We start from the raw sequence: 26,023 nt of genomic DNA on the forward strand, positions 1-26,023 counted from the left end.
AGTGGGCATAAATTAAAAGAAAGAGTGAAATTGTTTTGTTGCAGTGAATGTGAATGTTCTATTCCAATCAGTGTTGGCAAAATCAAATCGGAATGGTTAACCGGACGTCGATCCAAAAGCCGTTTAACCGGCCTAACCGGTAAATCGGTCGATTCAACCGTTCTAACCTGGCAAATCCCGAGTAGTCAAAAACGTGTTAAAAAAAAGTAAAAGATACAAAAAAAATCTACTAAAATATGAAAAACATATCAAGAACGATTAAAACAACACACATTCAAATGAAGTTGAAAATTTATGAAAAAATGGATTTTAAAGATTCGATTTGCGTCTAAGGGTATTTTTAAAATTTTCTGAAAAAATGGGAAAATATAAAAGTGAGTATTAATGACCAATACGAATTTTAATCTTTACCATAATGTAAAGAATATACTTTTTTTTTTAATTTTTTATTATTAAATTCCGGCTGATAACCAAAAGTGTCCAAAACAGGCAGGTTCCAATCTAACCGGGGCGGGAACTGGTTAGATCGTACGGTTTTTCCAAAAATGATTCCAGTGAATCACAAATCTTAGCCAGCAACCCATATGTAAATAGCTTAACCTACTCGTGAGTGGGTCCACCTTGCCTTAATGATATATGAGTGTTAATAGAAAGGATGAAGTTTCTATAAGGCCTACGCTAAGTGAAAACCTAATAAGGTCTCACCTCCAATCCTCGTCAAAAAATCACTTTGGGACCTAAAAATCTTCATGATGGCTCTAAAATTAATTTCCAAAACCGACAATAAAATTTGAATATCAAAATATCCTATAAAATTGGTGGATATTTGAATACTTATTTTTAATGGAAAATGGACAATCTAGAAAATTGATTAAAATATACAGTATCTTAGAGTTTAAAATCCTAAATTTTTTTCACAACTATAATATTCAAGTCGAGATGATCGATATAAAGGTTTTTGTATTTTTTATTTATTATTATTTTATTTTTATGAGTCAGTGTGGAGAGGGCCCCTTACTTTTGGTAAAAATTAAGCCTAGGGTTTTGTCTTGCAAATCATCAACCACAACCCCTGGTGTGCAAACCAATTAAGCCCTGGCTCTTTTCCTATAAACTTTGGAGTTGGAATAGGAAAGGTATACAATGAAACCATTTACTTTTCATACAAGGTAGTCACAATTAATTTTAACCATTGAATGACTTAATTTATTCCATTGACCAAGGTCAAACTTCAAAAGAAATTTTATGGATATTTGTAACACACCTAAGATATCAAATTTCACATCGGACGGTTATAAGCACTTGTGACCTCTTTGTTTCAAAGGTAAATCACATCATTATATACAAATGGAAATTGACAAATAAATGTATACTTGTAATGAGAAATACTGGGGAAGGGCAAGTTAAAAACAAATATTTTGAAATAGCCATTTATTAATCAACTATTATTTCAAGGGGTACTAATTATTACAGCTTATATATATTTATTTGACAACATATTTTGAAAAAGAAAAAGAAAAAAGAATAAAGAAGATGGTAACGTTGCTATTGAGGAGGGAATTCTTAGGTTTTGTTGCTATTGTGGAGGGAATTCCTTTTGTAATTATAACCATGCGACTAGGCTTCGGAAATAATTTAGCTTAATCTGCCATAAGGCTTTCGAAATAATTTTAATTAATTTGAAAATTTGAGATTGTTTACTTAAAAAATAAAACTTGTCAAAAAAGACTTTGGAATAGAGAAAGCATGTAAATAAATTAATTAATATGAAATTTGAGGTTGTGTACTTTTAGAAAAAACTTGTCAAAAAATAACTTTGGAATAGAAAAAGCATGCGCAATGAGAAAGCAGAAATGGAGGGTGGTAACTTGTTCCTGAGTTGCTATTTTGATTGGATCGTTACTTGTTCCTCAATTGTTATTTTGATTAAATACAACACGTCATTATGAGGATTATAGCTCTTTTTTTTTTTTTCTCTATTAAATCAAAAGGTCCAAGATTATTGTACACTTCCTTTTCTTCACTATAAAAATGTTAAAGTTACATCTATTTCATTGTAACAACTTGCACTTAAAACATCAATCTAACTATAAAATAAATAAATAGATAAAAAACACTCCAACATGAGATAGGTTCTCAATATTAATGTATTTCTAGTGAAACAATGAAAAATTACAGTGCTCAGTGAGAAAGGAGGTTGAAGGAGAGAGATTTGTTGATCCATTGCTTCCATTTAGTGGCGTGTGCGCCCTTTGACCTTTCCTCCTCTTCTTCCTTGTTGTTTATATTGTTCGCCAAAGTAGTATTCCTCTTGCTTCTTTTTGTAGAGCAGAAAGTTCTTTCCTCTAGTCCTACTGATGGGCACCACTGGCCTCAGAGCTGCATTTCAATTCACCCATTAAAACCTTTGCATGTAGGGTGTGTGGGGGTTTAATCAGTATATATTGAACAAAAGCAATGAAAGTGAAAGGGAAATAGCATTAAGAAACCAGTCAGTCATTTGATGGGGAATGATAAGGAGGCATTAGAATCTGATAGAGACAGAGAGAAATTAAAATGGGGTAGAGAAATATCAATAATAAGAAGTAGACAAATAATTAGATGCGGAGAGTGTGTAAAACAGATCCCGATTTAGAGGAAAAAAAATGAAAAAATGTAATAAAAGTCTCAACCTACATTGTTTAATGCTTAGGGGTTATCTACAATTTGCAGAGAGAGAAACTGGGGAAAAAATATAGGGGAAGAAGTAGAGAAGCTCTCAGCAAATAGAGAGAGAGAAAATAAAATAACAAACATGCAACTGGAATTAACTGATAAGGGAATTCATGAAGAGAGAGGCATCAAACCTATGAAGTGAGAATTGGCGCGGTAGAAAAAGAAGTCATCGAAATTTTTGCTGAGGACAAGGGAGTCTACCGTGATGATCGTGAGATCAAAGCGCAGTCTGAATAACAGTGTCATCGACTCTCACAAGAAAACGCAGGTTGCACGAGAGCAGGTGGCCTGTGCTCTCGTGAACGTTTATGCTGATAAGCATGAGATCTGCAACTCCTGCAACAAGAAACCCAATTAGAACAACCTTTCTGGAGAGAGAAAGGAAAGGAAAAAAAATTCCAAAACAAGACATTAACGGAAAAAAAAAATGCAAAGGGAGAGAAGAAAGAGAAAGAAACAGGGAATCAAAGAAATGGAGAGGGATCAGAGAGAAGACAGGGAAAGGACAAGAAAAAAAAAAAAAAACAAAATAAAATACTTTGAGAAGTCGGATCTAAGATCAAAAGGTGAGCGGCTCTCTTGATAAAAATTGGACGGCTAGATGGTCGGGGACGCATAAATCTTCTATGCTATAAGGAAAGTATAGAAACGTTTCCCATAGGTTTCCCCTTAAAATTTTCCATTATCTATCTATATATATATTTATATTTATTTATTTATTTATTTATTTATTTCTTTATTTATTTATTTATTTAATATATTTTCCCCTAAATCTCCATCCCATCAACCTTGACCTAGAACGGCCATATGGAAATGGATTTTCATAAGTGGAGCGACAATCCAAATTGGTGGACTGGCCAATCCGGCCTTAAAAAAATTTCATAAATTACTAAAATTTCTTAAAAATCTCTTTGTTAAGTTTCCAAAAAATCGGAGGTATCACATTATGGATTTTCAATATTTTATTTTAAAATATGCAAACAATAAGAAAATGTTTCGTATCTAAATGTTATTGACTATTACATTATTTTGTAGACAAAATAATGTTTAAAATGCAACTTACTGCAATAAAATAGATCTCTCTAACTTCTTCATTATTTTTTTCTTATTTTTTGTATTTCTATAATCTCCAATCCCCTTGCTCTTGTAAAGATAAGGTCCATGTTTCTTAAATTTATTTTAATTTCATTTTCTAGTAATATTTTATTTCTTTAGAGGTAATCTCTCTAGAAGTACATATTTATTCCATTCGTATTTAATTTGTTTCTTATAATACGTTTGTCAATGTTGGACTCACTTGCTCTATATTGAACCGTGCCAGTTCTCATAAATTTATGGGCCGAAAGTAGTTCCCTATTCTAACCCATTATGATGAAGAGAGAGAGAAAGAGAGGGCTATATGGGTTCGTGTGAGATTATTTTCTGGAAAATATTTTCACATAAAAATAAGTTCTTATATGTTGTTAAGTGTGGAATATTTTCATACCAATTGGTTTTAGTGTATCTTTCCATAGCATTTGGCAGCTAATTGGTATAAAAATATTCTCACGCTTAAGAGAATTTTTTCATATGACAATGTTTTTTGAAAAATAATTTCATGCCAACCAAACGTGCCACTGCTTAAATTTTTTTTGGTTCAATCCTGAAATTTCAGTCTAGATATCCTAAATTTTTGGTTTTAACCTTATTAGAAGGAAACCATGGTTGCGCCCAAATTCAAAATGGATTCCAAATTCAAAACGGAAGAAATATAGAGCGTAAAATAATTCATGCACCAAGAAGAGAGAGAAATATAGATTCACATTCGGCATGTTAAATCACGGCCTAGGCTCATTTAGAGAGAGAGAGCATTACGTATATGCTTGATAATTTGACATGGCAAAATATTTTATGGGGTGCGGTTGGTATAGAGCCGACGATCTAAACAATCAAATTAGAGCCCACTTTTAAATGGTATGGACAAATGTAGTTTCAATACTTGAAATCTATGTGATAGCCTTAAAATATATTTTCATTTTTAATTCTAAAATTAAAAGATTAAAAAATAATGTAGATCGAGTAGATCTATAAGAACTTGAAAATCTTGAAAATTGACGGTCCAAAAATGCGTTACAAGATGTACTATTTCCAAAACTTGAAATCTATTTTTTTCTTCATGTCTATGCATCTTGTGTTAGAAATCGTGGGAGCATACATGTACATGCACAATATTTACGTGGTTCACGTCGAAGCTTTACGTCCACGGATCCAAAGCCTTAACCAGTTACATCTTCATTTTTTTGGATGAATGTTTACATCAAGAAATAACTCTATATATAAAGGATAATCACATAATTAGAGGAGATAATTATGGTATGATAACCTGATGACCAACTAACTTGATCTCTATCTGGTTTTTATGTTCTAGATACCTAACCTTATCAAGATATATATATATAGAGAGAGAGAGATATCCAAAATGATGTATATCAACTATCATCTTGATGTCCAAATGATCAATTTGAGGATATTTGAGCAACAACACAACCTCTTCAAGTGAAATTTTAGAGGTATATATATATATAGAGAGAGAGATATCCAAAATGATGTATATCAACTATCATCTTGATGTCCAGATGATCAATTTGAGGATATTTGAGCAACAACACAACCTCTTCAAGTGAAATTTTAGAGGTTGACTCTGTATAATTTTTTTCCGTATTTTATTAGTTCATTCAACAAACGATGAATGCATGAGAGGGAGTAGAGAGAATTTATAGAGAGAGTGTAGAGAGAAGTTATTATGGAGAGGGTAAGAATACTATAGGTTGGAAACTCGTCCTTTATTATCCCCCTGAGGAAAGCTCTCTCTCTAAGATGTCATCACTCACGACTCTAGGGCGGGAACTCTAATTCAATTACTTCTAAAAAAGAAACAATAGATTTAAGTATGAATACATATACTATGTTGCAGGAGTATACTCTACACTTACTTCCTTGGGCAGAAGACTTGTTTACGTTTTTTTATTGCAAATTTTGGGATTCATCTAAAAATCACTAGATGACTACGTTCAAAGGGAATTTTTTTTTTTTTGAATTATGATTTTTCCGATGCTTGGACCTCATTCTTAAAAAATTAGATGATTTTTATTTAATCTTGAGGCATTATTTTATTCAAGTTCATGGAGAATGCGATTTGGAAACTTTTAATATCGAATTTGGCATATTGTAGATTAGGTTACAACCGCAGAATTTGGGGTCCTAAAAGTTGTACTTGAGGGAGTAAATGGATGGTATGCTCCCTCAGGGGCATAAAATCTTTTGGCATTATTATAAATGTGAATAAGACGTTCCCATTTTTTTTGTCATCTAAGTGTAAACTAGAATAAATTGTTTCTTTTCTTTTTATTTTTAAATACTCATCTGCGTAATTAGTGAACCCCAAAATTTAATTGCCAAAACACAAAACACCTAAGCCGCCATTTGCTTGACGGAGCAAGTTTAAAGTATGGTACTGTGGGAGCACGCAAGGGCGCTACTCTTATGAGTATTTCATAGTGAAAATCTATACATTTTCAATCCAGATTGTCAATCTGAACAACAAATTGCTCAGGATCGGAACAATATTGGGAAGATATAAGTACTGGCCTATACCCCTCCTAAAACACACCCTATTGCTTTCTTATCTTTTTTTTAATGTTTTTTTTTAGGGATTATCTTTTTTACAAGGAGGTCACAACCATTCACATTCATTAGATGTCAAATTGGATGGTTTGGATCGAGTCGCAAAGTTCGAAAAAAAATTTTGGATCTTTGTATCTATTCAATGACACTCTTACAACCATCCATTTTGAAATTTAAAATACAACAGAGATTGTGACCTCCTTATACAAAAGATAAAAGAAAAAATCTATATAAGTTTGCAACCTTAAAATGTAGAATTAAAGATGCACCTCAAAAATCCATCGAATTTTTTTTAGTATTAAAAATCCTTTTATTTGATCATCTCGACATCAAGATGTACGAATATGAAAAAAAAAAAAAGATTTTGATTCTTAGAAATAGTGCATCTTGCAACACATTATCTAGACCGTCAATTTTCAAGACGTTCAAATGTTTTGGTTTTAATTTTTTTAATTTAAAATTTTATAGTTAGAGATCAAAATATATTTTCAGATAATCCTAAGAAATTTTTACATAAAAATTAATAAAATATGGAGGTACGCCTTAATTGGATCGTTTAAAATTGCAACCATATAGAAACCACAACCAAAAGATAAATGGTCTTTTTGTAAACAATCCCATTTTTCTATGTTTATGTAATATTTTACTTTGTCTCCCTAAATCCCCCATATAATACTCTATTTAAAAAAATTTCTTTTAATTTTTATATTTTCATAGATCATTGATTCATATTAATCTATATCAGCACTCTACCAATCTAACAAAGATACATGAGGCGGAAAATCTACCCCCACCAATCCGGATTTTGAAACACGGGAGTAATGAGTAATTGAAACCTGAAGCTAAGCAATCCCACTCTTCCCTCTTCCACATGAAAATAGATCTTTTCCTCTATATTCTAACGGGCTATGACTCCAGCATTTATGTCGGCACATGGGCATAAATTTTCGTAGGTGTGTGGGAGCACATGGGCATAAATTTTTGTATGTGTGTGGGCTGGTATGTATTCATACATGCACATTATAAACATGTGATATTATAAACATCAAAGTTGAAATGGTCGGAATTTAAACATCAAAGTTGAAATGTTACAATTTTTATGTGCCGAAGTTTTTATTTTTAAGGTAGTTATCGAAAATATCTCTATTTTAAAAAATAATAATCAAATAATACTTAAACTTTTTAAAATCTACATCCTTACCAATTACGTCACGATTTTTTTTTTTTTTTTTGCCAGAAAACTTTTCACAAACCTATTCGGTCCCTGATGCTTTATCAAGATACTCTCTACCCAATCTTCTTGATGGCAAGGGCCCTAAAAGGAACATTGATCATAGCACTTATTCATAGACCGTCATGGTCTTAATAGAACCATGATGGTCCGTCGAAATGCAACACACCATCATGGTCCGAATAGACCATGACAAGTGATTAAGAATCACGGCTTGCTTGTTAGAGCCTTGAGGTTCCTTGTATCTTGAACAACCATCAAGGTTCTATTAAGACGGTGATGGTCTAACAAGCCCTTTGACATCATGGCCGGAGCCTTGGCTACTAAGAAAGATTCGGGTAAGAGGTACGTGATTAAGCATGATCTGTTAAGGTTATTTCGAAGAAAAAAAAAAGAAAAAAAAAGAAAGGAAAATCGTAACAAAATGAGTAGAGATGTACCTTTAAAAAATTTAAGTATTATTTAATTTTTAAAAAATAAAAATAATAATATTTTTTATAATTACCCTTATTATTATTTATTCATTTGTGGACATTGCTTAAAACCGAATTAGTCATGTAAACTTGCTGCCAAGGAAAACGGTTCGAATAAACAATTTAACTGTCAAGAGAATCAATAAATAAAATTGTGGGAACCATGCTGACAGAACTGACTCGTTTTCTCACAAATCTCGTTGGTTCCCATGGAACATGACATATTTCTGGTTTCAAATGGGAACCAAGTCAATCACAACTACTTCCCCCTCTAGATTGGGTAATTCCAAGCCGAATATCCTATGTTCAAATCCTTTATGTATACAAATAAGACTAAATATACCTTGCTTAAATTGAAAAGTTGGCTTAAAATAAAAGAAAGAGTGTGTGGGTCAACCTTGCTTTAATGATGTATGAGTGTTAATAGAAGGAATGAAGTTTCTATAAGACCTAGGCTACGTGAAACCAAATAAGGTCACACTGAAAGAAAGACCTATGTGATCTTTTACCAAAAAACAATAATTATTTATTTATTTATTTTAACTTTACCCTTTTTTTTTTGTAAAAGATCACTTACAGGTGATCTTATTACAACAATATATACTTCAAAAAAAAATCAACATAGCAATAAAACCAAGATTTTAATACTTGATGCCATTGATATAACTATGCACTATGTTTGAGAATGAAAGATAAGATTGCAATAAATAAAACAGAAGAGTGCCAAAGATTTTCTCAACCGGGCTTATTACACCCCACACAGAGTCACCACTATCCGATGGCGCTGAATCGACGATATTGCTTCAATCTCAATTCGGAAAAGCAAGTTTAAGCCAAGTCACACCAATGAAATATGAACCCTTTGATCACAAACTCAAACCCTAGGTGAATTCCCTTAGCAATCTAATTTAAGAGAGATGGATTCCCTTTTTGCTAACCCTAAAATCCTTAACCATAAATTCATAGTTGAGAGATGAGAGAGAGAAGAACTCTATAGCCTAAACCCTTAGCCCCTTTTTCACAATGTGGAAGAGAGAGAGAGATCAAACATGATAGAGAGAAACTTTCATAAGAGAGAGATAGAAAGATATAGTCTAGAAATTTTTTGGTATAAACAATTTTTTTTTTTTATACATTGGCTTGAACAAGATTAGGTTTCTCTGAATTTTCTTTAGCTTTGCCTGCTCTTACGAGATTGAACATGGACCGTCGATCGAAGGTGACTTGTGGGATGTGAGATCTGAGTCATCTATTCTATAGATGGATCATCGACATTATGGAAGGTGCATGAAACCTTGTCAACCTTTCATAAACCACTTTTCCATCAATAGAAATTAGATAAAATAAATTTAACCAAAATATTGTGCATACTATAAAATAACACAAGTCTACTCAATCTTTCTACAAAATCTTTCAAAGATATATCAAGTCAGTATTTAGTCAATATCTTCCAACCATATGGACACATGCCATATCACCACAAAAATAGGAAAGAGAATAAGGGTGGGGTGTGCCACCCAACGGAGGCACACAGGGCCCTACCTTCTAGAAATATGGTGGGCCCATATGCATAATGACCCCCCATGGTATTTTTATATTAAGAAAATAATTTTAAAATATTATTTGAATATTTAAACCATTGTAAAATCAATATATTTAATTTTATAAATCCAAAAATTATAAATAAAATATCTAACGGTTCATAAAAATTCAAATAATGTTTTTAAAATAATTATTGTCATAAAACAAACACAATTAAATTAATTTGATAGGAAAATTATCCATATGGTTTAGGAATTGAATTAACAATCATGGGGTACTTCGCCTTCAACGGCGGACTATGGACCACACTTGCTTTATCAGACCGACCCAATGCTTCCCATGACCCATAGTCTAAGCAGTGGCTCATTAGTGGGTCACCAAAATCTGACTGAAGTTCCAAAGGGTCGCAATCACAGTCTATGGATTACAAAGTTAAGGCCACCAAGACCTGATGCTACCACAACTCTATGGTCATAGGGGTATGTCTCGTACATGCATATGTTCTACTCTAAAATGTGGATTTCTAGGTTTTCTGAAGGATCTATCGATATGCATGTCGTGTGATGGCACATGGATGAGGCTTTGACCCCCGTCTCTATAGGCCACCATCATACACAAGGGTCACACAGTCCATCGGTTCACTCATTCGGGCATATCCTCCGACCTCATCAAGGGCTAACACATTAGAACTCTTCTCGGTTTGTTTTTTATGCCTAGGTTACATGGGTTTTTCCCAACCGACTGGCCTACATATCGATATCAACAAACATCGTTTGCTTAGTATGATCCACGAGGGACCACAGTCCCACTGAGTACATGTTCCGCTATATCATTTCATTTTACAAGCACTCATAAAGCCTTTAAAGGCCACATAAACCCAACATCTCCCACTTGGCCTTTGAGGGCCTTACATCATCTCTTCCTCACTTTTTTTCATCCCCATTTCTCTCTCTTAATTACAACATCTCTCTCAAGCATTTTTCACTTATTCTCTCGTAATACATTAATCATAGCTTTCGTCATCAATCTTTTCACAAAAAGACTTATAGAGGGAACGCCTTTTTTCTCTTTGCTGCTCGAATCTCGTCCCAAAAGTAGTCGTAGCCTATCTTTCATATCACATCGCGAATCACAAAATTTGTTGTCGCAAAAGTCCATCTTGTATCTTCATCGTATGGGGTCGTAGGCTCGAAGGAGTTCTTCAAATAAGTTGCTCCCTTTTGTAGCCATACAACCAGGTTCCATGGGTGAACAACATTATAGTCTATGATTTCATTTGGCATGTCAAATGCTAGTAGGTTCTCCCACTGTAATATTTAGTTTATGCGGATATCGATCTTTCTTATTCTCGACTCATTTCTCAGGTGATAGAAACATAATTTTATATGCTTGGAGCCCTTATGGAGTCGTGGCTCTTTTGACACGCATATCACCACCGTGTTGTCGCATAAAATCCTTACTACCTCACAACACACAGGGTGAAGGTCAAGTCAATTAGGAAATTACGGCCTCCTTGACTGCCAACAGCATGTCACGTTCTCTGCCTCTAAGGTGGACAATTCTACACATCCTGTTTATTTGATTTCCAAGAAACTGTACCTCCTCTAAGCATGAAGGCATATCCTGATATAGACTTCGCATCTTCTAGATCCGTGAGATAGCTTGCATTTGTAATTCTGAATATCCCAGCAGCTAAAAGAAATGTGGGACTGTAACAGCTCCCACTCAATTATTGCACATATAACATATATATTCTCAACATTCATATTCCTATATCATGAGGCAACATTGCAAGTTTCATGCAGTATGTGATTTAATGCCCGTTGGTTTCACAATATGGAAAACCTTCTTGAACTACATATGTTCAATCACACTAGTCGTCTCGGTAGTAAATCCATACAAACCAAGTTATCTAATCAATACAACGTGTGTCAAGGAAGCCTAACAAGATGTCCTTTCTACAACATTTCCTATAGTTCAAGGTTTTCGGTAATCGGGGATTCTAAATTATTAGAAACATGGGTCAAGGAATATGGGCAATTTTATAAATACCTTCAAGACACAATGTTTTTCTCTTTAATAAGAAAACCATTGACTTGGTATATGTATATATACATTCACAAGCAATAGTTGGATAATAGAATGACGGTTTAAAATGATTTTCATAAAGACTTAGTAGACCTTGCAAGACTGTGTGGTTTTTTTCAAAACCATATTCATAGAGTTGGGTTTTTTTTCAAATCATCCATTTTTAATTTTAAAATACATGTTTAGCCTTCATAAATCACTTTGCCGCATTCACCTTTAATTTCCTACCTAGTCAAATTCATGGCCACAAAAAACAAATCATAAATACTATCTTATAATTTTATCCAAAATAAAACATGACTGAAGAATGGTTATTAAAGCCTTGACAAAATACTTCCTTTTTGACAACTGTGGAGATTTTATTAAAAATTTATCATCACATGCAATACATCATATAATAAACATTATTGAGAGGATGGTTACTAAGACCGAGTTCTATCTAAACACTCCCTTCGTGCTTACGTATTTGAATAATCCACACCTATCTCTCGTGTTTCATACTTAGGCTTAAAACCCTCGATCAAACCACATCTCCATGTGTATCACTACCTTAAATAATTCACACTCAAGTACAAGGAAGCACAAAAAGCACAGGGTCTTCAAAACTGGTTTTTTCAAATTTGTTAGCTCGTATCACCTAATGTCCACACAATCCATGTATATTCATAAAAAAAATAGCCAAAAACCAAAGAAATATATGAAACTTAAAATAAATAGGTTATTGAATCCTCTTTTCTTATATGATCTTATAATGTAATATAAGATAAATTTCTTACCACTAAACCATGTAGTGGTACCTGGGATTTCTTGATTCTTTGCTCTTACTTGTTAACAAGGTTTTGTGATCTTAGAAGAGCACACAACTGATAGGAATATATTGGTCATCGGTTTCACATGTCGTGTCGATTTCTTCGAGACTTGGATTCTCCCTTTCTCACACTGTGAAAAAATACTATTCTTCATCCCATTATTTAAATATCACAAATTTAATTCTCCCACTAATCTATTAAATTTTCTTGCTACCATCAAGTCTCTCTATATATCTCTCTATGTTTCTTCTTCTTTCTGCTATTCCTAGATTGAACATTTTTCATATAGAGTGTCATATCTCGCCATCTCTATATTACCTCACATTAAAGTTTTACTGGAATAAGACATTCCCATGGTACACTCTAAAACCTTTTTAAATGAGCCCTAAAATGTCTCCATAATTAGGAATCTAAATATGTGCCTTAACATACCACATATTTTTAATTTACTGCGGAATAGAACATGAGCATCCCATAATAAAAATGTGATATCTCTCAACTTATAAAGAGCTTATCTCCGAATCCTTATGAGTATTGAAATAGACTCAAAAATATAAAATAGTGCTAAGTTCCATCCTTAGATTACACCTATTAAGTCTTCGTTTTAGTGACTTTTACATCATAATGCAATTTTCTCAACAGAAAATCAGGTTGAGCGCCTCTTAATAAGAATTTGTTTATCTAAATTCTCAAAAAATTTCTTCATAAAATCTTTGGTGTTGAAAACTAGACTCAAAACCAAATCTTACTATCATGGTGTGAATCCCAAATAATGCATTTCTTCAGAGAAATAAATAAGTAACATTTATGTCATAAAATAAATCATACTGCAGAATTCCATGATGAATATTCTCTAATAAAATTATCTTTTCTCTCTACCCTCATGACGTTTCCCATTCAAACCAACTTTGTTTGAAAGTAGACACATAATAGTAACACATACGTTTCCACAAGCATCATATCACTCTGTTAAACAGGCTTGATAAATATAGCTATTCATGTCTCAGTGAAGAACCGACCAATTTACAGAAAATTCAGGATGACCTCTCTTCAATCCAAAATCTTTATTCCTCTCTTACCATAGATATTTCTCTCTCAAATAAAATTTATTAGAAATTAGACTCTGAATAAAAGTTTGAAAACTTAGTGTGAGCAATAAAAAATTCTGTTAAGAATAGAAATAAAATCATAACGTCTAAGTCAAGGATATAGTTTTCGTTGCAGAAAATATGACTTATACACCCTTCAATAAATTGATCATATCTTTCAAACCAGAAGAAATTTATTGATGAAACTTTTTTTATTTGAAAGTAAACTCAATTTTATGAGTTACAGGAAAATTACAAGAAACAAAATCATATGATTGATGAGACAAAACACAGAACTCAATGGATAGTTCTTGGATTTTGTAGGATCAGAACTGACACATTTCATTGTTGAGCCCATAACTCTCAATTCCCTTAGGATCTCGCACTTAAATTTTGCAGGTAGATTCTACTCTTAAAGACACACAATATCACTGATTATGTAATAGAAAAATACCTCATTATCTTTTTCATATCACTACTCCAAAATAGCCCAGAATACCCATTATGCAGAGTGTTATTTCGGAGTTAGAATATTTCAATAATTATCAATCGCGGGTGTATTGTTTGACTAAACTCAAGCTTGATCTAAACTCAAGCTTGATCTAAACTCAATAAAGAGAAAAAACAACTTAAGACATCAAGTATTAATAGCTCTAATACTAATGAAAGAAAAACCTATGTGATCTTTTACCGAAGAATTATATATATATATATATATATATATATATATATATATATTTTTCTTCTTTTTGTGTTTTTTCTTTTTTCTTTTTTTTCTTTTTTTTCTTTTTTTTTTTTTTTTAATTACACCCCTTTCTCTTTTGCAAAAAATCACTTACAGGTCGTCTTATTAAAACAACATATACTTCAAAACAAAATCAACTTAATAAAACCAAGCTCTAAAAACTTGATGCCATTGAAATAACTTGTACTATGCTTGAAAATAAAAGATAAGATTACAATAAATAAAAGACAAGAGTGCTAGGGATTACCTCAACCAGGCTTATTACACCCCACACCGAGTCACCACCATCCAATAGTGTGGGATCGACGATCTTGCTTCAATCTCAAACCGGGAAAGCAAGTTTAAGCCAAGCCACACCAATCGAACATGAACCCCTTTGATCACAAACTCAAACCCTAGGTGAATTCCCTTAGCATTCTAGTTTGAGAGAGATGGATTCTATATTTGCTAACTCTAAAACCCTTAGCCATAAATCCATAGTTGGGAGAAAGAAGAACTTCATAGCCTAAACCTTTAGCCCATTTTTACAATGTGGGAGAGGGAGAGATCAAACAATGAGAGAGTGAAACTTTCTTAAGAGAGATAGAAATATAAGGTGTAGTGATTTATTTGGTAAAGACAAATTTTTTTTTTTTTTATAGGTTTGAACAAGATTAGGGTCTTTCAAGGTTTTCTTTGGTTTACCTCTTCTTGTGAGATTGAACATTGACCGTCGATCGAGAGTAACTTGTGGGGTGAGAGATCTGAGCCATCCATTCCATAGATATGCCATCAACAGTATGGAAGGTGCATGAACCCTTATCCCCATTTCCTAAACTATTTTCAATCAATAGAATTTAGATAAAATAAGTTTAATCAAAATGTTATGCATACTATAAAATAACACAAGTCTACTCAATCTTTCCACAAAATCTTTCAAAGATATATCAAGTCAATAATTAGTCGATATCTTCCAACTATATAGTCATATGCCACATCACCACAAAAATAGGAAAGAGAATAAGGGTGGGGTTTGCCACCCATGGGAGGCACTCATGAGCCCCACCTTCTAGAAATATGGTGGGCCCATGTGCACAATGGTCATCCATGGTATATTTATATTAATAAAAGAAATTTAAAATATAAATCAAAAAATATTAAATAAAATATCTAGTGGTTCATAAAAATTCAAGTAATGTTTCTAAAATAATTATTGTCATAAAATAAACACAATTAAATTAATTTGATGAAAAAATGATCCATATAGTTTAGGAATTGAATCAACAATCATGGGTCACTCCACCTTCAACTGCGGACTACGGACCACACTTGCTTTATCCGACCAATCCAGTATTTTCCATGACCCACAGTCCAAGCAGGGGCTCATTAGTGGTCATCAAAGTCTGACCGATGAGTCAAGGGATCGCAATCAAAGTCTGTAACTACTGGACCGCCTTTTGCAAATGCTGAAACGCCTTTTGCAAATGCTGGACCGCCTTTTGCAAATGCTGGACTACCTTTTGCAAATGCTGGACCGCCTTTTGCAAATGCTGGACTACCTTTTGCAACTGTCGGACCACATTAGCAACTGTCGGACCACACTTTACACAGTGTTAGAGCCCTACTGCTAGACCGCACTTTATACAATGATGGAGCCCTGGACCGCATTTTACATAGTGCCGAAGCCTTATTGGACTGCACTGGCACTTACACGGTGCCAGAGCCCCTATTTAGTGGGATATATAGGATAGAGAGGTGGGTTAGGAAAAAGTAAAAGAGGGTAGTTTAGGCTTTTTTATTTATTTTTTATTTAGTTAGGGGTGTTTGTATAGAAAGTATATTTTGGAAAAAAGAGTAAAAGAAAAAGTTAAGTTAGAAGTAAATTGCATAGAAAGTGTAGTCTTGTGGTTTTTTTTTTGTAATTTTTCCAAATAAAAAACCTTTTATTAACCTTGATCATACTTTTTTTTTTATATATATATTTTTTATCGAAATAGCTTTGACGGTTGCCATATTACGTACAGCTAAAAAGAAAGGTTGCTTTTCTAGAGAATGAAAATGAGAAGAAGAAACTGAGGAAAGGGGCTGAGCAAGGGAGGAGCGAAGAAGCACTTGAAGGTGCTCCATGATGACATTCAGGGGATCACCAAGCCTACAATTCGCCGCTTGGCTTGAAGGGGAGGAGTGAAACGTATCAGTGGTCTCATCCATGAAGAAACCAGAGGCGTTCTCCAGATCTTCTCAGAGATGCTGTTATCTACACTTAGCATGCTCGCAGGAAGACTGCGACCACCATGGATCTAATGTATTCGCTAAAGCGCCAGGGCCGCACTCTCTATGGATTTGGCGGTTAGGTTTTGGCCTCTGGTTCCTAGGGTTCAGTTCTGTAAATTCTCATGGATCATGGCCCTTATCTTTTTCTCCTTTGTCTTTTATAGTTTTTTTTAGAGTTCGGAGTTTGGTTGTTTGCGATTCAATTGTTTTGATTTCGTCCTTTTGGCGATGAAAGCAAGGATTAATTGACTTTCAGTGGAATGAGTGCAGTAATGCAGAGATTCCTTTGTTTTAATTCGTTCTGAATTTGTGTTTCTTAATTGTTGGAGATAGTTATTGTGCTTCCATGATGCGTTTTTTTACGGGTTTTGTATCTCTGAACCTCCAATTTCTTTGTGATTCAGAATTCAGGGTTTTTTTAATGCCGCTCGTGTTTGGTTTTTTTTTTAATTCTAATTTCCTGCTCTGTTTCTTTCCTTGTGTCCTTTAAGTTATTTTTTTGATGAATTTAATTTCCATTATCTTAATGGAAAATCAGTTTCGAATCTATATTTTCTGTCTCTTCTTTTCATGTAGGATGGGTTATAATCAAACGACAGACGTTCGCGCTCTCTCGGTTTTTGTCTTTCTGCTCTATGGTTTCTCTCTTGAAAATCGATATGAATATTTTCTTTTGGAAATTCTTAAATGGATGATGAATGGATGTAAAAGCATTTTATATACAGTATTTTAAAACACGTATACTATGCTTCTCGGGTGCATAGTTTACTACTCCCTTCTTTAGATGATTTGTTTGAGAGGATTTTTTCTATCTAAAATTTTGATAACCACCATAGAATCACTGTATGATTATTCTAAAAAAAACTAATTTAAATTTTTTTAGCACTGCGGAACTTAGAGTATTCTAATGAAGCCTTTTAGCATTACGTAATTAAAAAAACAAAAAATGGTATGGACGAGGTTAATGAAAGCATGATTTTTTTTCTAATTAGATAAAAATAAAAGTTTATTTATGATAATTTTCTTCATTTAAATTAATTTAAAATTTGATATTATATCCTCAGAATTTGGGGTCGTAAAAATTCTTTTAAGTTGGATTTTACTTGAGAGAGTAAATGGATAGTATGCTCCCTCAAGACTATAAAATCTTTTGGCATTAAATTAAATTGTTCTTTTTTTTCCTTTTTAAATACTCATCTGATTAATTAGTGAACCCCAAAATTTAATTGCCAAAACACCTATGGTGCCATTTTGCATGAAGGAGCAAGTTTAAAGTATGATACTGTGGGAGCACGCTAGGGCGCTCCTTTTAAGAGTCGTTCAGTGTGAAAATCTAGAGATTTTCGATCCTTATATGAGTGGTTCAGTGTGAAAATCTAGAGATTTTCGATCCGGATTGTTGATGTGAGCAACAAATTGGTCAGGATCGGAACAATACCAAGAAGACATAAGTACTAGCCCATGCCCCTCTTAAAACAAACCCTATTGTTTCTTTTTCCCTTTTGTTTTAATTTTTTTTTTAGGGATTGTATACAAAAAGACTATTTATATTTTGTACAAGGAGGAGAGAATTTATTTATTTCGATATGGCTGCTGCCCTATCAAACCATTTTTCTTTTATTTTCAAAGGAAGCCCTATCAAACCATTTTCCTTTTATGTTTCAAAAGATGGTAGGCAAAGAGACCATTTACTTTTGAATAAGGAGATCACAATTACTTACAACTATACTATATAAAATTTGATAGCTTGGATGTATCACAAAGTTTGAATATATTTTTTTTTAGAATTTGAAATAAATACATCTATCTAATTTCACATTCAGTGTTTTATTTTATGACCACCTTGAACCAAAATTAAATAATCTCATTATATAATTTTCTATTTTCCAAACCCTTGAACCCCACCCTGCTCACGTGTAAATACCTTTCTTTTTTCCAAACTCTTGAACCCCACCCTGCTCACGTGTAAATACCTTAACCTAGGGATGAGTGGGTTGACCTTGCTTTAATGAGGTATGAGCGGTATGGTGTTAGGCCTTTTTATAGAAGGGTGGCATTCATTGCCTCCCTCGGGTCCCCAATGGGTGGGAATAAATTTTGGATCCCCCCCCCCCCCCCCGGTAGGAATTAAGGCCCAACCCCTGGTAGGGTTAAAATTAAGCATGACTCTTTTCCCGTAAACTCTAGAGTTAGAATAGGAAACGTATACAATGAAAGTATTTACTTTTGATGCAAGGCAGTGACAATTAATTTTGACCATAGGATGGCTAAATTTATTCTATTGACCAAGTTCAAACGTCAAAATAAATTTTATTGATCCTTATAACACATCTAAGCTATCTAATTTCACATCGAATGGTTATAAGTACTTGTGACCTCATTGTTTCAAAGGTAAATGGTCTCATTATATACAAAATAAACAAATAAATGTATACTTGTAATGAAAAATACTGGGCACAGCAAGTTAAAAATAAATATTTTGAAATAGCCATTTATTAATCAATTGTTATTCCATGGGTACTAAAAATGTGAGTTAGATCTATTTTATTGTAACAACTGGCACTTTAAACATCAAACACTTCTACATGAGAGTGGTTCTCAATATTTATGCATTTCTAGTGAAATAATGAAAAATTACAGTGCTCAGTGAGAAAGGAGGTTGAAGGAGAGATTTATTAATCCATAGCTTGGCGTGCCTTTAACCATTCCTCCTCTTCTTCGTTGTTGTTTATGTTGTTCACCAAAGTAGTATTCCTCCTTCTTTTTGTAGAGCGGAAAGTTCCTCCCTCCAGTCCTACCGATGGGCACCACTGGACTCAGAGCTGCATTTCAATTCACCCATTAAAATCTTTGCATGCAGAGTGTGTGTGGGTTTAAGCAGTATATATGGAACAAAAGCAATGCAAGTGAAAGGGAAATAGCATTAAGAAACCAGTCAGTCATTTGATGGGGAATGATAAGGAGGCATAATAATCAGATCGAGAGAGAGAGCGTAATTAAAATGGGGTAGAGAAATATCAACAATAAGAAGTAGACAAATAATTAGATGCACAGAGAGAGTAAAATTGATCCCGATTTAGAGGAGAAAAAATGAAAAGATGTAATAAAATAATTGTGGAGTCTCAACCTACATTGCTTAATGCTTAGGGGTTATCTACCATTTGAAGAGAGATAGAAACTGGAAAAAAATATATAGGGGGAGTAGAGAAGCTCGTAGCAAAGACGGATAGAAAACAAAATAGCAAACATGTAACGAGGGAATTCTTGAGGAGAGAGGCATCAAAACTATGAAGTCAGAATTAGCGCAGTAGAGGAAGAAGTCGTCGAAATTATTGCTGCCGAGGACCGGGAATCTGCCCTGACGAGAGTAGGATCGAAGCGCAGTCTGAATAACAGTGCGAATTGTGTCATCGACCCTCACAAGCAAACGCAGGGTGCCTGCGCTCTCTTGAACTTTTATGCTGATAAGCATGAGTTCTGCAACCTGCAGCAAGAAACCCAATTAGAAAAACCTTTCTGGAGAGGAAAGGAGAAATAATTCCAAGAACAGGACATTAACAAAAAAAAGAGTGCAAAGGGAGAGAAGAAAGAGAGCAGGGAATCAAAGAAATCGGGAGGGATCAGGGAGAAACCAGGGAAAAGACACGAAAATAGAAAAACAAATGAAAACAGAGAGAGAGAGAGAGAGGGAGAGAGATTTTACCTGATCATTTTTGAAGAATGCATGAAATACATCAAGAGACCTCGATAGACCCCACTTCTTCACAAGTTTAACTCCAATGGGTTTCTTCCAAACATTCACCTGATTAGAGGGCTGAGAAACGGCCATTTCTAGAGAGGGAAAGAGAAAAAGGCACAGAAGAGGCAAAACCTAGAGAAAGGGGAGAAGAAGGCGCAGAACCTAGAGAGAAACTAATTCGGGGTTTGGGTTTAAGTGAAAACCTAGAGAGAGGGGAGAAAATGTAACCTAAGGAGAAACTAACTAGGGGTTAGGGCTTAAGTAAAAAAAAAAAGATCTAAACCAAGACAGCGGTAAGGCCAGCCCTTGTTGCAGGACGCTGAAGATTAAAGCTTGGATAGGCATGAAATAAGGGGCCACTGCGCGACTGGCTCGCTCGAACTGGTAGGGAGAGGATGAGCCACCATCAACAGCACACACAAATCCACCAACCATCCACAAACCAAAGGCAGCAAGAGAAAGTAAAAGAACGAAAAAGAGAAATGCATGAGAAAGTAAAAGGATCGGCAAGAACAAGAACAAGAACGTGAACGTGGGATGGGAATGAGGAGAGAGAAGGCCAAAAGTAGAGCGAGGAATCGTATTCTTTAAGGGACAATGCAAAGGGGTTTTATACGTCTGAGGCAGTCGGTAGGATGTCCACCGGTTTAGATACCCATTTAGCTGTGGGCCCCAATCTCCTTGCCGCCATGTACCCACGCCCTTGCAACATTCTCCCTCCCGATTCGCTTTTTAAAACCCGTCGTTTTCTTATCCAGATTTCTGTTCCGGAAGTCGGGGCCAAATTGGTTTGGAGACCGTATAGGTTTCCCCTTGAAACCTTCCGTTATATATGTTATTTATGTTTCTATATTTATTTAATGTTTTTTCCCCTAAATTTCCATCCCATCAACTTTTATTTTTAATTTTTGTTCTCTCATTTATTTTTAAATTTTTTTGATCACTGATTAAAACTTGATCCGGATCACTGATATGGCGATCTGATATAGACATGTAGGTGAACAATCCACCCATTAATCCCGGTTTTTTTTAACCACTTCTCCCAATATTTGAAAACTTGGATTGGTGACCCAAATTGGCCATATAAAAATGGATCTTGATCAGTAAACCGACGATCCAAATTGGTGGACTGGCCCAATCCGGCCTTAAAAATTTCCATAAATTACTAAAATTTCTTAAAAAAAAATCAGTTTGTTAAGTTTCCAAACAAACAGAGGTATCACATATTTTCAATATTTTATTTTAAAATATGTTAACACTGAGAACATGTGTCGTATCTGAATGTTGTTGACCATTACATTTATTTTGTAAACAAAAATGAAGTTTAAAATGCAACTCATTCCAATAAAATAGATCACTCTAAATTTTTTTTTTTTTTTTTTTTGTATTTCTATAATCTCAAATCCCTTTTTTTTCTTTTGTATTTCTATAATCTCAAATCCCACTTACGCTTGTAAAGATAGGGGTCATACCTACTTTTCTTTTTTTTTTCTGAAAATTAATTTCTTAAATTAATTATTTATTTTCATTTCATTTTTTTATTAACATTTTATTTATCTAGAGGTATCTCTCTAGAACTACATATTTATTTCATTGGTATTTAATTTATTTCTCATTATACGTTTTTCAATGTTGGCATCACCTGCTCTATATTGAATCATGCCGATTCCCATAAATTTATGGGCCTAATTTAGTTCCCTATTCTAAACAATCGGGACCCTGTGGTATGTTTGGTTTGCGTGAGATTGGATTTTAGAAAATATTTTTACCTGAAAAAAAATTCTTACACGTTGTTAAGTGTGGAATATTTTCATACCAATTGGTCTTAGTATATCTTTTCATAGCATTTGGCAACTAATTGACATAAAAATATTTTCACACTTAACCACATGAGAGAATTTTTTCATATGAAAATATTTTCCTAAAAATAATTTCATGTAAACCAAACGTGCCACTGCTTAAATGATTTTTTGTTCAATATTGAAATTTCAGTCTAGATATCCTAATTTTAGGTTTCAACCTTAATAAAAGGAAACCATGGTTGCCTCCAAATTCAAAATGGAAGAAATATAGAACCTAAAATAATTCATGCACCAAGAAGAGAGAAATATAGATTCACCTTTGACATGTTAAATCACAGCCTAGGATCATTTAGAGAGAGAGCAGTACGTATATACTTGACAATTTGACGTGGCAAAATATTGTATGGCCGCAGTTTGTAAAGAGCCGAGGTTTTAAACAATCAAATTAGAGCCCACGTTCAAATAGTATGGAGAATGATAGCCTTAAAATATATTTTTGCCTTTAATTTTAAAATTTAAAGATTCAAAAATAATGTAGATCAAGCAGATCTATGAGAACTTAAAAATTAGCAGTCTAAAAAATACGTTACAAGATATATTATTTCCAAAACTTAAAATCTATTTTTTTCTCATGTCCATGCATCTTGATGTCAAGAATGACTATATCCAATTTGAGTTCTAATAAATATGAGTGATTGTGACTTCTTTGCGACAATGGTAAATGGTCTCATAATATACAAACTCTATAGCAAATGAATACCTAGTCCTCTGAGCAAGCACATATTCGGAAAGATCTTTTTAGTTTAAGGAAAATTTTCATAATTATTTATTTTTATGCTATATTAAATGGGTGTGGTTTACATAAGGTTGCAACTTTAAATAATCAAAGTAAGTTGCATGTCCAAACTTTGTCATACGAAACAATTTTGATGTTAAAAATTCTTAGGATGGACAACAATCTATTTATCTCTAATTATAAATTTTTAAAAATAGTTTCAATCAAGTGGATTTGGTTCAAATCAAGCAAATTTAGAGATCTATCCAGTAGAACTATAAAATCTGTCATATGATACAGTCCAAGTCCATACCCACTTTTTTCTTCTTTTTATTATCCTAAATGCCCCTGGGTCACAACTCGCAGGACAGATCAAAACTCAGAGTACCAACCTGATCAGTTTATCACAAAACTAGGTCATGGGTTCCAACCTAGTTTATTTGTCAAAACACAAGACCAGAATATAGAGTTTTGAATTGTTATATTTCTCAAATTTTCAAGTAAGAACTTGGAGTTCCGATTCGATTTACTTGTGAAGCCACAAGCATGTCGGAAATCCATGTTCTAACCCCGATGAAAGAGTTATTTTGTACACAAGGGAGCCGATTCTCTCACTTCCCTTCCTTGTTTCAATCTTTCCCTCTCGAACCCACACACTGTTCTCACAGGCCCCTACTGCGCTCATTCCCAACTCCCCCAACCTCCAATCCACTATTGCTCTCCTCTCTCAGTGCTGTAATAATCATTCCATCCTTCAATTATCATTCAATATTTTTGCTTCAATGTCCAGGTATGTTCCCCCCTTCTTAATGCAAAATGTTATTATGATCCCCTTTAAAAAACATGAATGAAAACCCCACCCAAATATATAATGTGTGGGATCCCCAGTCTCAGCTATCAGATCTAAATAGATGGCTAAGATGGCTTGAGTCACAATGTCACAAATTGATTATTAACCGTCAGATCTTGATCGGACAGCTCAGAGCTTTTTATTTTTAATTTTTATTCTATAAATCATTTTAAAGCAAATATTGGGGCATGCATAGATCTGATTGGGGTGCACATGATAAAAATAAAAATAAAATATTTTTGATGATGAATAATTATTAGAATACCCCTGAAAATTTCAAGAGGCATTTTGGTCATTTATGTTTATAGAAAATATTTATTTTTTATTTTTTCTCAAGTTCGCCCTAATTTTATGATGGGACGCCCAAAATTTCATCCAAAAATGTTTTGTAGAAAAATAAAACAGCATTTGGCGTGACATTGGGGGTATGAACAATCATAGCCGTTCAATTTAAATCGAACGGCTAACAAGTGGGGTCACATATAACTTACATGTTGTTGGGGCCACATAGAAACATTTCCCTTAAATAAAGAAAAAATATATTATGTTTTTCTAAGGTCAACCAAATATCTTAGCATTTTTTAATGATATGAACTTAGGGTTCTTATTTAATTTACTTGAGGGGAAAGGGATTTGCATGTATTTGTTGGTTATTACAATGAAAATGGGGTTTTGTTTTTCTGATTAATTGCATCTTTTTAAAATTTAATTTGCATGTATTTGCCATTTATTATTTCAATGTGCTTTTAGTCCTTTTGAATCCCTCCTTCGATAATGCATAGATATTTACTAGTTGTTTTTTGTAATTAAATTTATTGACAAAATGTGTTTTTTTATACCGTATATTATGGGGAATAATCTCATGTTAACGCGACATTGTAATATAACGAAGCCACACTTCTAGAAGACCATATTAGCAGCATTTACATAATCCCAAAAATTGCATACATCATTTCTTCATCCCAATAATCATCATCATCACCAGAGCCTTTTTCTAACTATTTGGGGTTGGCTTCTTCTTCATCCCAGAAATCAATTTGAAAAACAAAATTCAATTTGCATCCTATATATGGTCAAAATGAGTCCCCTCAAATAATAAATCTGGACCATCCATTTGATGAATTTCTAGATCCATGATTTACAAACTCAAAATGATTTTTTTTAACATTATTCATATAATGATAATAGAGCCATTTAAAAAATTTGGTAACGAAAAGTATATTTCTAATGCCAAGATCTAAGCATCTCACCAAAATGAATGACCTATTACGTTGAGAAAAACACTTTCTATGGTGTGTTCCCAAATTTTTCTTTTTTGTGAGTGTTCACTAAAATGTAATAATTGTATATTTAAAAATTTGGTTCAAAGAAATGACCCTAACATGTTTTTCAAAGGTTGTTTCATTATATTACTATAGAACCATTGCATGAAATCATTCCCCATTATATAAAAGGTTCGATTTGTATAGATCCTAGGCTCTAAAAAAACAAACTAGAGCCTACCTTCAAATAGTGTCGAGAAATGTGGTTTTAATACGGAAAATCTTTGTAATAGCCTTAAAATATATTTTTATATATTTATAAAGTTTAAAGCTTAAAAATTTTTATAGATCAATAGATCTATGAAAACTTGAAAATCTTGAAAATTGACGATCCAAAAATGCATTATAAAATACACTATTTCCAAAACTTGAAATCCATTTTTTCTCATGTCCATGCATCTTGATGTCGAGATGATCAATTTGAAGATATTTGGGCATCAAAACAACCTCTTCTAATGAAATTTTTGAGGTAGGCTCAAATTTGATTGTTTAGAGTCCGGGCTCTATATAAACTTTTCCCTTCTATAAATATACTAGAATTATATTGTTGAATTTTGTAATTTTAAGTATTTCGTTTCCTTTATATCTTATTACATTGCAAGTGCAATGCACGTAAATCCCCTAGAAATGATAAGACTTATGTTACGACTGATTGAATAGTATTAGGCCAACCATTCATATTGGAACATAAGTAGATAAATGGCGGATAAGAATGAAGTAATTTGTTTTTGTGTATTTCCTTTCTAATTTTTCATATGCATTGGTCAGATGGCCCGTGTGCCCTCATTTATTGAGGTCCTTCATATTTTTTTTAAAAAAATATGATCTGGTAAGCTATTATGTTGGCTATTAGATCGACTCAAATTCAATTTAGACGGTTGGACACACACTTTCCATGAGCTCACAAGCTGGGATTATCTTTTTTTCA

At 33.5% G+C, this 26,023-nt stretch overlaps 1 protein-coding gene, 1 long non-coding RNA gene and 1 pseudogene across 2 annotated transcripts; 1 reads left to right on the forward strand and 2 right to left on the reverse strand.

Annotated features, from left to right (window-relative positions):
• Positions 1 to 2,002: 2,002 nt before the first annotated feature.
• LOC148783833 (uncharacterized) lies at positions 2,003 to 3,182 on the reverse strand. The gene is made up of 2 exons (XR_016046929.1): positions 2,917 to 3,182; positions 2,003 to 2,379 (listed from the first exon to the last, which is right to left on the reverse strand). It is a non-coding gene; the product is annotated as an uncharacterized LOC148783833 (long non-coding RNA).
• A 13,203-nt stretch (positions 3,183 to 16,385) lies between these two features.
• On the forward strand, positions 16,386 to 16,902 carry LOC105421935 (histone H4-like; annotated as a pseudogene).
• A 2,234-nt stretch (positions 16,903 to 19,136) lies between these two features.
• Positions 19,137 to 20,928, reverse strand: LOC110006499 (uncharacterized). Its single transcript, XM_088854999.1, has 3 exons — positions 20,311 to 20,928; positions 19,855 to 20,091; positions 19,137 to 19,429 (listed from the first exon to the last, which is right to left on the reverse strand). The coding sequence occupies exons 1-3, from the start codon at positions 20,434 to 20,436 to the stop codon at positions 19,424 to 19,426; spliced, it is 369 nt and encodes a 122-aa protein (XP_088711125.1). The 5' UTR covers positions 20,437 to 20,928; the 3' UTR covers positions 19,137 to 19,423.
• Positions 20,929 to 26,023: the final 5,095 nt, after the last annotated feature.

This window comes from Amborella trichopoda, chromosome 1 (assembly GCF_054954075.1).
Source record: "Amborella trichopoda isolate Santa Cruz 75 chromosome 1, AtrichopodaSantaCruz75HAP2 v2.0, whole genome shotgun sequence".
Classification (NCBI taxonomy): Eukaryota; Viridiplantae; Streptophyta; class Magnoliopsida; order Amborellales; family Amborellaceae; genus Amborella; species Amborella trichopoda.

Excerpts from the sequence above, each read along its gene's own strand:
- LOC110006499 (XM_088854999.1), bottom strand. The coding sequence starts at position 20,436 with ATGGCCGTTTCTCAGCCCTCTAATCAGGTGAATGTTTGGAAGAAACCC. Across the intron at positions 20,092-20,310 it reads CATTCTTCAAAAATGATCAG|GTTGCAGAACTCATGCTTAT; the intron begins GTAAAATCTCTC and ends TTCTTGCTGCAG.